Source organism: Ornithorhynchus anatinus, chromosome X1 (assembly GCF_004115215.2).
Source record: "Ornithorhynchus anatinus isolate Pmale09 chromosome X1, mOrnAna1.pri.v4, whole genome shotgun sequence".
NCBI classification, from domain to species: domain Eukaryota; kingdom Metazoa; phylum Chordata; class Mammalia; order Monotremata; family Ornithorhynchidae; genus Ornithorhynchus; species Ornithorhynchus anatinus.
This window is the reverse complement of record NC_041749.1, coordinates 96060341-96074025: the sequence shown is the minus strand read 5'-3', so window position 1 is coordinate 96074025 and position 13685 is coordinate 96060341. Positions and strand designations below refer to the sequence as shown.

The 13685-nt window shown below is 46.5% G+C and overlaps 1 protein-coding gene across 1 annotated transcript in view; it reads left to right on the top strand.

Annotated features, from left to right (window-relative positions):
• Positions 1-4187: 4187 nt before the first annotated feature.
• The window catches only part of ARL8B (ADP ribosylation factor like GTPase 8B), a 50037-nt gene continuing 40539 nt past the window's right edge, over positions 4188-13685 (top strand). Inside the window, exon 1 of the mRNA XM_029050433.2 lies at positions 4188-4439. Coding sequence (XP_028906266.1) covers positions 4317-4439 — 123 coding nt within the window. The 5' untranslated portion in view covers positions 4188-4316. The remainder of the gene's footprint in view (positions 4440-13685) is intronic.

Below are 13685 nucleotides of genomic sequence, written 5' to 3'. Positions count from 1 at the left end.
GAATTATAGATAAAACACATATACATAGATCCGTAAGTGCTATGGGGCAGGGAGAGGGGGGAAGTGCAAAGGGAACAAGTCGTGGTGATGCGAAGGGAGGGGAAGCTGAGGGAAAGCGGGGCTTATTCTGGGAAGGCCTCTTGGAGGAGGAGCACCTTCAGTGGGGCTTTGAAGGGGGGACGAGTGATTGCCTGGAGGATTTGAGGAGGGAGGGCGTTCCAGGCCAGAGGAAGAATGTGGGCCAGGGGTCGGTCGCGAGACAGGCGAGATCGAGGCCCAGTGAGAAGGTTAGCACCTGAGGAGCGGAGTGTGCTGGCTGGGCTGTAGAAGGAGAGAAGGGAGGTGAGGTAGGAAGGAGCAAGGGGAGGAGAGTTTTAAAGCTAATAGTGAGGAGTTTTTGTTTGATACGGAGGTTGATAGGCAATCACTGGAGATTTCTGAGGAGCAGGGTGACATGCCCTGAATGTTTCTGAAGAAAGATAATCTGGCAGCGGAGTGAAGTGTGGACTAGAATGGGGAGAGGCAGGAGGTTGGAAGGTCAGAAAGGAGGCTGATGCAGTAATCCAGTCGGGTTAGGATGAGTGGTTGTACTAATGTGGTAGTGGTTTGGATGGAGAGGAAAGGGTGGATCTTGGCGATGTTGTGAAGGTGAGACCGGCAGGATTTGGTGATAGATTGGATATGTGAATTGAATGAGAGAGCGGAGTCAAGGATGACACCAAGGTTATGGGCTTGTGAGACGGGAAGGATGGTTGTGCCATCTATAGTGATGGGAAGGTTTGGGAGAGGACAGGGTTTGGGAGGGAGTATAAGGAGCTCTGTCTTAGACATGTTGAGTTTGAGATGACAGGAGGAGCATGGCTCAGTGGAAAGAGCACGCGATTGGGAGTCAGAAGTCATGAGTTCGAATTCCAGCTTTGCCACTTGTCAGCTGTGTGACTGTGGGCAAGTCACTTAACTTCTCTCTGCCTCAGTTCCCTCATCTGTAAAATGGGGATGAAGACTGTGAGCCTCATGTGGGACAACCTAATTACCCTGTATACTCCAGCACTTAGAACAGTGCTGTGCACATAGTAAGCGCTTAATAAATACCAACATTATTATTATCCAAGTAAAGATGTCCTGAAGGCAGGAGGAGCTGCAAGTCTGGAGGGAGGGGGAGAGAACAGGGGTGAGATGTAGATTTGGGTGTCATCTGCATAAAGATGATAGTTGAAGCCGTTGGAGCAAATGAGTTCTCCAAGGGAGTGAGTATAGATGCATTCCAAGCGCTTAGTACAGTGCTCTGCACATAGTAAGCGCTCAATAAATACTATTGAATATTGAATGAATAGATGGAGAATAGAAGGGGACCGAGAACTGAACCTTGAGGGACCCCTACATTTAGGGGATGGGAGGGGAGGAGCCCAAGGAGAAGACTGAGAATGAACAACCAGAGAGATAAGAGGAGAGCCAGGAGAGGACGGAGTAAGTGAAGCCAAGGTTGGTTAATGTATTGAGGAGGAGGGGATGGTCCACAGTGTCAAAGGCAGCTGAGAGATCGAGGAGGATTAAGATGGAGTAGGAGGTGTTGGATTTGGCAAAAAGGAGGTCACTGGTGACCTTTGAGAAGGTCCTTTGACTGTGTCAAACCTGAACAACTTGTATCCGCCCCGGAGTTTAAAACAAAGCTTGGTACACAGTAAGCGCTTAAAAAGTACCATAATTATTATTAAGCTGAGAGAAAACTGCAGAAGAGCTCCACCTGGTCCACTTAAATCACAAGTCATTTTTTCTAACTGGAACTTTGAAAGAATCGTGAGACTAAGAGGTTAGAGTGAAAATAGTGTGAGGGGCTGAAAACAATAAATGCAACAATGTGAGACAATATTTGAGAAGCAGCATGGTCAAGTAGAAAGAGCTTGGGCGCCAGAGGACCTGGGTTCTAATCCCAGCTCTGCCACTTGTCTGCGGTGTGGCCTTGGTTGAGTCACTTAATTTCTCTGTGCCTCATTTTTCTCATCTGTAAAGTGGGGATTCAATTACTGTTCCCCTTCTTAGTTAGATTGAGAGCCCGGTGTGGGACAGGGACTGTTTTCAACCTGATTATTTTGTATCTGCCCCAGCACTTAGAACAGTCCTTGACACCTTATAAGTGCTTAAGAAATCCATTTTTTTTTGGTGGGGGGTGGCGGGCACAGTTCTTGGGACTGTCAGTACCTCATTAGCCTTTCAGTCCCACTAAAATTTATAGGCAAATTTCACCATCAGTGGAATCATCTTAGAATATTAAGGACCACTAAATAGATACAGAGTTAGTATAGGTTGAGAAGCAGCATTGCCTAGTGGATAGAGCATGGAGGGATCTGGGTTCGAATACCGGATCCACATCTTATCTGCTGTGTGACCTTGGGCAAGTCACTTAACTTCTCTGTGCTTCAGTTACTTCATCTGTATCATGGGGATTAAGACTGTGAGCCCCAAAGCAGCGTGGCTCAGTGGAAAGAGCCCGGGCTTGGGAGTCAGAGGTCATGGGTTCTAATACCAGCTCTGCCACTTGTCAGCTGTGTGACTGTGGGCAAGTCATTTAACTTCTCTGTGCCTAGTTCCCTCATCTGTCAAATGGGGATGAAGACTGTGAGCCTCACGTAGGACAACCTGATTACCCTGTATCTACCCCAGCGCTTAGAACAGTGCTCTGCACACAGTAAGCACTTAACAAATATCAACATTATTATTACATGGTCTGTGTCCAACCTGATTATATTTACCCCAGTGCTTAGCACAGTGGTCGGCACCTAGTAAGCACTTAACAAATACCATAAAAAAATGAGCTGTTTCAAAGATGACAGAGGAGGGTGCTATAATAGGCAGGTTTTATGTGTGAAGGGAGTATGGATGCAGAAGCCTTTATCAATCTGTCGATAGCATTTATTGAGCCCTTACTCTGTGCAGAGTGACCTCGGGCAAGTCACTTCAGTTCTCCAGGCCTCAGTTACCTCATCTGTAAAAGGGGGATTGAGTCTGTGAGCCTCACGTGGGACAGGGATTGTGTCCATCACGATTTGCTCATATCCACTCCAGCGCTTAGTATAGTGCCTGGCACACAGTAAGCGCTTAACGAACACGCCAATTATCATTATTATCCAAGATGAATGGAGTTATTTAGCTGGATTTATTTCTGTATTTGCTTTCCTGTCGGCATAGTGGCCTTCCTTCAAGAAAGAATAAAAAGTCCACCACATTTTCCTTCATTCAATCGTATTTATTGAGCGCTTATCGTGTGCAGAGCCCCGTATTAAGAGCTTGGAAAGTACAACTGAGCAACCAATAGAGACGATCCCTACCCACCAACGGGCTCACAGTCTAGCCGGGGATTATCTTCTCCCTTGTGCTTCGGGGAGGGATGAATTAAGGGGGAGGAAGGGGCAGAACCGCCGGCCCCATCCGTTCCGCGAAGGAAGCCCAAGGCCGCCAAACTCGTCGGGCCGGGCCCGATGGAAACGACTCTACTGAGAGCTCACCTCCTCCAGGAGGCCTTCCCAGACTGAGCCCCCCCTTTCCCCTCTGCTCTTCCCCCTTCCCCTCAGCACGATGCTCACTTGTATCTATTATTTATTACCCTATTTATTTTGTTAAGCGCTTACTATGTGCAAAGCACTGTTCTAAGCGCTGGGGTAGATACAGGGTAATGAGGTTGTCCCACGTGAGGCTCACAGTCTTCATCCCCATTTTCCAGCTGAGGTCACTGAGGCCCAGAGAAGTGAAGTGACTTGCCCACAGTCACACAGCTGACAAGCGGCGGATGGGATTCGAACACATGACCTCCGACTCCCAAGCCCGGGCGCTTGCCACTGAGCTACGCTGCTTCTATTAATCCTGATGATGTTGCCTTGTTTCTGTTTTGTTCTGTTTTGCTTTGCCGTCTGTCTCCCCCGTTTAGACCGTGAACCCGTCACTGGGCAGGGATCGTCTCTATGCGTCGCCCACTTATCCCTTCCAAGCGTTTCGTCCAGCGCTCTGCACCTAGTGAGCGCTCAATAGATCCGATCGAACGGTTGAATGAATGAAGGAGTTCAGGGCGCAGGCGCAGAGCTTCGGCCGCCGAGCCTGCCGCCTGGCTGTTCTGGCAGGGGGCGCTGCAGGAGGCGTGGCCAGCTGGGCCGGCCCAGTGCGGGCCGCTCTTGTCACAAGAGAGGCCGAGGAGGCGAGTGAGTCGCCGCCGTCGTCGTCCGTGGCCTACCGGGGGCTGGGAGGAGCCTCTGGGGTCTCCATCGCTCCCGCCGCCGTCGACCTCACCTCCTCCTCCGTCGGCCGGCCCTCTGCTCTTCGCCGCCATGCTGGCGCTTATCTCCCGGCTCCTGGACTGGTTCCGCTCGCTCTTCTGGAAGGAGGAGATGGAGCTGACCCTGGTGGGGCTGCAGTACTCGGGCAAGACCACCTTCGTCAATGTCATCGCGGTGAGGCTCCCCTACTCGGCCCAAATTAGTAACTCGAGGAGGGGGCAGCTCCGACCTTCCCACCCGGGCCCCGCAGAGGGGGTCGACGAAGGGACTTTGCCTCTCCCGGGCACTCTCGGATCCGGGGAGGCGATGGCTTTGCCCTTCCCTCCGCTCGCTCTCTCTCTCCCCCCTCCCCACCCCCTTTGGGATGGGGATCCTAAAATCCTCCCCGCCATTTGGGAAAGGGGTCGCCTGCCCCCCAACCCCGTCCCCCTTTAACAGCCCCCCCCACCCCAGTGCGGGGGGGACTCTGGCGTATGGCCTGCTCCCCGGCGCTGGTGGGACCTTTCAGTTCAATCAGTCGTATTTATTGAGCGCTTACTATGTGCAGAGCACTGGACTAAGCGCTTGGAATGGACAGTTCGGCAAGATAGAGACAGTCCCTTCCCAAAGACGGGCTTACAGTCTAATCGGAAATAATGGTATTTGTTAAGCGCTTACTATGTGCAGAGCACTGTTCTAAGCGCTGGGGTAGATACAGGGTCATCGGGTTGTCCCACCTGAGGCTCACAGTCTTCATCCCCATTTTACAGCTGAGGTCACTGAGGCACAGAAGTGAAGTGGCTTGCCCACCGTCACACAGCTGGCAAGTGGCAGAGCCGGGATTCGAACCCATGACCTCTGACTCCGAAGCCCGGGCTCTTTCCACTGAGCCACGCTGCACCTGCCGACTGAGTTTAATCAATCGGTGATGTTTTATGGAGCGCCGACTATGTGCAGCGCACTGGACTGAGCGCGCTGTTGGGAGAGTATCCTACAACAGGGTTGGCAGACACGTTCCCTGCTTGGAATTGTACTTTCCGAGCGCACAGTCCGGTGCTCTAGCACACAGTAAGCGCTCAATAAATACGATTGACTTGAATTGCCCAGAACCAGTGCCCAGTCTAAAGGGGGAGGCAGAGACGCTAACCCTCTGCTGATCTCTCCCATCCCCGATGCCCTTTTTTGGGGGAGCCCGAGGAACAAGTAGGGAAGGAGGGGAAAGAACCTTCTGGCCAGGAAATGGGTTTGTCTCTGCCACTTGTCACGCTGAGAATTTGAGTAGTGTGGGCGAGTAGCCAACAAAGCTAGGCCTTAGCCCAGGGCTCGGCGGGGACTATTTGGGGATGAACCTGCTCCAGGGAACAAGGCAGGCAGGTGTCTTCAGCGGAGGTTCTTCCATTCCATCCTGCATTGTTGTGAGCTTTATTTTGTGAAGGAAGGGAGAAGAGAATAGGGTGAATGATGTCGGCTTTTTTTCTTTTTTTAATTTACCTTCCTTATGGTTTTTGGTGTAGCTGGGGGAGTTGCTGTGATTAGATGTTAGCTGCTTGGCATTAAGGAGCTCTCGGCAAGCTCTTAAAGGGAAACAGACGGTTGACACCATTTAAATTGCGGTAGACATCCATCTGACTGAACATCAGCTACCCAACTGGTTTGGCTACAATGATTCAGTTGTTTGCTGTAATGATTCAGTCACCCTGTCTCCAAGTTGGAACTTGTGACTCCTGTGCATAACATATGACCCCTCTCGATCCTTGCAGTGGGGCTTTTTGAAGGAGCTATTTCTGCCCCCAAATAAGGGGATGTGCTGGTAACTTCAGATTCCCACCTGAAATTCATGCCAAACCTTTCAGCCTGGAAAAATAGCTAACTCTGGAAATTTTCTAGGGAACATCTGTTGCAATTATAAATGGTGTTGGCTTTTGTCTTTGCTTTATAAATGTGTTTCTCTCCCCCGCCCCTCCCCCCCTTATTTGGAATGCTTTTCCCTCTTGCTGATTCAGCCTCATGTGTACCCATGATTCCATTCAAATTACTAGGGGTAAATACTAGGTTCAATTAGGAAAGCCACTTAATATGAAGTTCCCAAAAGGTGAATTCTTTTATTAGCTAAAACCATTGGGAATGCAAAGGTGATAATTTAGTGAAATAAAACCACCTGGCCTTTGGGTTGCCCACTTTTAATGGGGGCGGGGGACACGGGCATTTTTCCATCAGATAAGAGTTCACCTCCATGTCTTCTGTGTGTCTCTCTACTCCAGTCCATACTTCATGCTGCTGCCCTGATCATTTTTCTAACAAAATGTTCAGGCCATGTTTCCCCACTCCTCAAGAACCTCCAGTGATTGCCCATCCACCTCCACTTCCAGCAGAAACTCCTTACCATCAGCCCTGAAGCACTCAATTGCCTTGCCCCCTCCCACTTTACCTCCCTGATTTCCTACTACAGCTCAGCATGTATACTTCGCTTCTCCAATGCCATCCTATCTTACCACCCTTCGTCCACATCCTGCCTCTGGCCTGGAACTCTCTCCCTCTTCATATCTGACAGACGACTATCCCTCACCTTCAAAGCCGTGTTTAAAAACACATCTCCTCCAAGAGGCCTTCCCCAACTACACCTTCATTTCCTCTTCTCCCACACCCTTCTGCATCATCCTTGCACTAGAATTTGCACCCTTTATTCACCCCTCCCTCCGCCCAGCCTGCACACTGCTGTTCTAGCACCAGATTACTCACTGTTCCCCAATCTAGTCTATCTCGCCACCGACTCCTTTCCCACTGGAACTCCCTTCCACTCCACATACGCCAGACCACCACTCTCCCCACCTTAAAAAAAATTAAGGTCACATCTCCTCCGAGAGGCCTTCCCTGATTAAGCCCTCTTTTTTCCCCAGCTACCTCGCCCTTCTGTGTCATATATACACTTAGAACTGTGGCCTCTGGGCATTTGATATTCGCCCCATACTCAACCCTACAGCACTTCTGTATATATCTTCAAATTATACAGTATAAATTACCTGTTTATGTTAATGTCTGTCTCCCCCTATAGACTAAATTCATTATTATCATTATCATCATTATAATAACAATAATTATGTTATTTGTTAAGCACTTACTATGTGTCAGGCACTGTTCTAAGCTCTGGGGTAAATGCAAGGTAATTGGGTTGGGTAGGGAACCTGTCTGCTAATTTTGTTCGATTGTACTCTGCCAAGTGCTTAGTACAGGGTTCTGCACACATTAAGTGCACAATAAATACCATTGATTAGGTACATATCCATAATTTAATCTATATTCATGTCTGTCTCCTCCTCTACACTGTAAAGTCATTGTGAACAGGGACCACGTCTACCAACTGTTGTACTCTCCCAAGTGGTCAGTACAGCGCTCTGCACACAGTAAGTGCTTAATAAATTCAATTGATTCACTTTATGAACCACATCCATTTGACAAGATTGTGTTAACCATCTTGGCTGCATAAGCAGGAATATTACATCTGAAGTATGGCTAAGCCAATGACTCTACTTATTGGTGCCCCGGTTTCAAAGGAGACTCTCATTTTAGTCTTCTTTGCCAGATTAAATCTTCATTTTAATTCCTAAATTGGAACTGTTGAATGAACTACTAGGATTATGCGTTCCTTAAATAATTTTGTGGGAAAACACTTTGCTCCGCTTAGTATTTTTAAAACCTCTTGAAAGTGGTTGAAGCTTCATAAGTGACAGAATGAATTGGACACTTTTTATTACTGTATTTAACATTTGATTACTAATGATCTACAGAATCTGAGCATAACATACTAATTAAAACTTGAGTCAAGATGGAGCAGATATTTTTGACTTTAAAATGCTAGGAAACCATGTAGCTTGACAAATGATTACATTTATTAAACTATCTTAACATTTTTGGAACATTCTTTAAAACTACCAAAAAATTTATCCTGTAGTCAGTCGCATTTATTGGGCTCTTATTGTGTGCAGAGCACTGTACTAAGTGTTTGGGAGAGTACACTTTCACAGTGAACAGACACATTCCCTGTCCACAATTACTTGAACCCATCAACTTAAATCAGGACTTTCAGACTGATAAAATGCAGTTTGTTTTAATTCTACCTGACTTTTTAAAGAGTGTTAGATCCTGAAATTAATTTTCTTTTTGTGCTTAAAATCAAACTCAGCAATATAGATTTATGCTTGAGCTTAGTGTGCCAGTTTTGAACCTTGAAAGATTGGTAAATCTTCCTTCCCTGGCCAATAGATTTTAAAAACTTTAAGGTGAAGCCAGTTTTTAACAGCTTTCAATGAATGCCAATTTAATTATGCCCCACCCTTGACCTTGCAGAGACATTGAATAAGAATTGTTAATTTTCAAAATGAACAGTTGAGCCCGCTTATGAAAGCCAACCTAGCTCAGTCAATGCTTAGACTTAGAAATTTCATTTTGATATTATTATTGTATTTGTTAAGCGCTTACTCCGGGTCAAGCACTATTCTAAGCACTGGGGTAGAGACAACTTAATCAGGCTGGACAACATTTTTCTCTAGAATAGTTTCTCAGTTGTCAGTTTGATTTTCCCTTTATGAAGATCAGCCCTCTTTTGTGCTTTGCCCTGACTGTCTAGTACAAATGAGTGCAATTTGTGAAGAATTTTAACTGGTCTTAATTGCCTTGAGAAAGTATAAATGAACCAAACACTCAAATTTTAAGAGGCAGCTAGTCTTGCTCTGTTCTGGCGGTTATTGCTTAATAAGTCATGTGCCTAGAATGTAACATATATTGAGTAATTTTTTGTTTCAACTGGAGTACTTGAGGCATGTTGTGGCTCAGGCCCATGTGCAGTGCTGAGAGATTCACCGACTTGGAATGTACATGCTGACATTTACTATATAATGCCTGTGCATTTGGAACTTGACAGACTCTTTGGAAAAGTCAACTGCGAAGGCATAGGAGGGCTTTTTTGGGATGGGGATCGTAGCCGTGAAATCCTATAACCCTGAAGCACGGAAGTCTCTCTACCATCTACGGGCCACCTTTTCCGACGCTTTGAATCTGTCCATCAATTTGGGATTGTGACCATCTAGCACTTTCTTGCCTCTTACAGATGTGCTGCTTTAGCTCAAAAGCAGTAGAAACTACGTAGGCACTCTGTAAACAGAGAGCCTAGTCTGTGTACTTTATGCTTTCCAAACTTTCCACGTATAAATGTACCACTCGGTAGAAGCTGTGTGGCAACTGGAGCAACTCAAATCCATCTGCTGTAATAGCAACTGGGAATATCATGGCCCTGGCCCAGTTTTACATTTCTTCGGAAAAGGACTGGTTGAGGGTATGATAGATGGGATTCACCCAAGCCCAGCTTTATTACTCTGTTTTTTAAGCGTCACTGAATCGGAAACTACTCTCTAGATTTGATAGTGATCTTGAAGTGGTACAGAATACCTTATTAAGTAAAATCTGGTGTAAATAGCCTTCCAGGGTCAAGATAGTATTTCAGCTGATTTGCACGAAGCATTACCACCACTTTTCAGCAGATAGAAGTCTGTCTTCTCTCTTCTGTGTTTCTTCATTGTCCTTTCCACATTTGTATCCCTTATTCCTGATATTAGTGTTAGTGCCCTCTCTGTTCCTTTGTTCTCTTCTCCTTTGACACTCACTGTCTCATTTTTCTTCTCTTTATCTTCCCTCATTTTCCATTCTGCTTGTTCCTTTTTTCTGCTCCACTGACTGTTTCCTTCCCATCCACCTCCTGGGTCCTTTCACCTTGTTTCTGGTGGCCTGTACATTTCCCCCCACCCCCCCCTCCATTCTCCTGGTTCCATTCCCCCCAGTCATTCTAACCCCCTTCCTCCAGGTTTCCACTCCTGGGCCTCCCTCGCTCTCCTGACCTTCCTCCTTTTAGTCTCTTTCCCCTCCATCCTCTTCCTCTGAATCACCCTCCCTGTGGCCACCAGGTTACTTTGCTTTACACCCACCTCATGCAGTTCAGCTCTCTTCCTCTTACTTATCCTCCCTCCTCTCCCACTACAACCCAGCCCACACACTTTGCTCCTCTAACACCAACCTACCCACTGTCCTTTATTCTCGCTTTACCTGCCATAGACCCCTTGTTCATGCCTTCCCTCCTGCCAAGAACTCCCTGCCTCCCTCCGTCTATATATCTGGCAGACCAGCACTCTCCCCATCCTCAAAATCCTAAAATCCTAGCTCCTCCAGAAAGCCTTCCCTGACTTAATCTCTCTTCTCCCTACCCCATTCTCCCTCCTTCTGCATCGCCTGTGCAGTTGTTTCTCTACCTCCTAAGCACTTTGATACTGACCCCATCCCCATCACACTTATGTACATATCCTTATACTTCAGTTCCTTCCCTAACTTCGAATTTATTCAAATGCCTGTCTCCCCCTCCGTTAGACGTAAGCTCCTGGAGGACGGGGATCGGCTCTACCAACCTTTATGTCTGCTTCCAGATGCTCTCAATAAATACCACTGATGGTAAGCGCTTAGTACAGTGCTCTGCACACAGTAAGCGCTCAATAAATACGATTGAATGATTGATTTTTCCTTCAGCCCCTCCCATGTTTCGCAAGGCAGCTGCAGGCTCTGCCGTATCCTTCTCGTGCATTGCATTATGCTTAGCTTCCTTGCACAACAGTGCTATCCCTGCATCATCCAAGCTGCTTTTCTTCTGCCTGTAATGTGCTCTGATCCGCCGGCTAGATTTGAAGGACCATCCTGCCCCTCTTTCACAATGGGGCTGGGGGCGGGGAGGGGTCTATTTTCTCCCTATACCCATCCTGCCTCCCTAGTGTCTCCCCGATTCTCTCACCACCAGCCCACTCTCTCTTTCTCTCCCCCATGTAGTTTGACCTCTTACCCCCAGACTGACTTGGACTGATATGTTCCAACTGAAGCACCTGAACATATTGATACAGCATATTTATAAACGAAGCCCTGAAACTGAGCTCCAAGAACAGTGCAGTCAATGGGAAAGGCAGCCATGTTCTCCAGGCCTTTCGCTTGGGATTAGCACTCTCCTTCCATGGAGGCAAGACAGCCCTAATTATCAGGGCAACCCACGGTAGAAATGTAAAATTCCATGTAGATTACTTCATCCAAACTGCCACCACATTGATCCAAGCATTTATTTGCCACCTTGACTACTGCATCTGTCTCCTCGCTGGCCTCCCTGCTTCCTGTCTTTCCCCACTCCAGTCCTTGCTTCACTCTGCTGCCCGGATCAAACCGTTCAGTCCGTCTCTCCCCCACTCCTCCAGAACCTCTAGTGGTTGCCCGTCCAGCTCTGCATCGAACAGGAACACCTTACCAGCAGCTTTAAGGAGCTCAATCAGCTTTCTCCCTCCTACTTTACCTCACTGATTTCTTATAACAGTCCAATCCATACACTCCGCTCCTCTAACACTAAGCTATTTTCTCTATCTCGATCTCATCTGTCCTGCCCCGACCCCTTGCCCACGTCCTCCCTTGGGCCTGGAACTCCCTTCCCCATCATATCTGGCAGTCTACCACTCCTCCCACCTTCAAAACCCTCCTAAAAATCACATCTCCAAGAGGGCTTCCCTGACTAAGCCCTTATTTCCCCTATCTGTCCTCCCCTCTGCAACAGCTATGCAGATGGCTGTATATCCCTTAGGCCCTTTGATGCTCACCCCAGCCCCACAACACTTATGTACATATCCTTATTCTCTCCTGTTTGCCCTAGCTATAATTTTATTTGAATCTCTCTCTCCCCCCTTTGGACTCTTAAGTTCCTCATGGGCAGGAATCACATCTTCCAACTTGTATTGTACTTTCCCATACACTTGATACAGTGCTCTTCACATACTAGGTGCTCAATAAATACAACCGATTATAAAGCTAGTCATACCCAACTGCAGAAGGAAAGTAAAGCAAGAGTATGGTAAACTCTGTAAAACTGCCTTTGGTATAACTCACTTTTTTTTTTTAAAGTGGTATTTGTTAAGCACTTACTATGTGTCAGGCACTGTTCTAAGCACTGGGGTAGATACAAGCTAAATCAGCTTGGACACAGTCCCTGTCCCACATAGGGCTCCCAGTCTGAATTTCTCTGTGCCTCAGTTGCCTCATCTGTAAAATGGGGATTAAGTGACTTGGCCAAAGTCACATAGACAAGTAGCAGAGCTGGGATTAGGTCCTTCTGACTTCCAGGCCTGTGCTCTATCCACTAGGCCACACTGCTTCTCATTCTAGTTATTAAAGTGATAGGGCTTTGAAATTCATTAGTTCTTTAGTTACCGATTAGACTAAGGTTAAAAAAAAATCATAGTTTATTTTCATTTGTCTTATGTGTATCAGGAAACCTGGCAAGCAATCTGCAGAGCCACTTGTGAGGCATAGTGGAGAAAGCATGGTCCTGGGAATTAGGGGTCCTGGGTTCAAATCCCGGCTCCACCACTTGCCTACTATATAACTTCCCAGTGCCTCAATTTTCTCTTCTGTAAAGTGGGGGTTAAATACCTCTTCTCTGTGAGCCCTGTGTGAGACAGGGACTTGGTCTGATCTGATTGGATTGTGTAGACCCCAGCCCTTAATTCTAGTGCTTGGTACCTAGAAGCCCATAACAAGTAGCACAGTTATCATCATCACCATCATTATTATTATTATTATTATCATCATTTGTTTCATCCGTAGTGGTAGTTGAACAGTAATTGGTTTTAAATTTATTAGTGAGATGCAATGGAAATGGAAGTGTGTCTTTCCAGCCCTTTGTGGTTCCTGACCTTATACTGTCATAGTCGTCCTAATTAGTTTAATTTTCTTTTGCTTATTTTGATAAATTTGAGCTGCTCCCGATATCTACCAGGAGCGTCTTCTCTCTTAATTCCAAGAATTCGTTGGAATTGATTCTTAGGTTATACCAGTTGAATTTGGCTTGGCCATTCCTTAGTTAACCTGAGCCGTTTGTTCCATACTTTATAACTTGAATGTTGCAGGTACCTATGTAAATGATTTACCACACTTAATGCACTTGGCCTGAGAATGTTTGAGTGCACTGAGTGTGACTGCCCTCTGATGAGAAAATGGCATTGCCCGAAATTCAAAAAAAATACTCAAAGTGAGGTGACAAGTGGTAAGATACACCTTTTCTCTCCAAGGTGAATTTAGCAATAAACAAATTGAAATCTCAAGCTAGGTTGCTTTGAGTTAAACTACGCCTTGGTGTTCCCAAGAGTCAAAACACACATGCTACATTCTGTTCTGATATTAAGGTTACATGGTTGCTTAAATTAGATACTAAATCTTTGTATATGGATCTGATTTCAGAGTTTGACTGCTCTTAATCACTAGGCTAAGCCAGCATTTACTTTCCATATCATGAAAGGATTTTTTTTAAGTTAGAAGATAAAGAGCTCTTGTGCTGTTTCTTTTTTAACGATGAGTTTTATCCCGGAAAAATTTTAT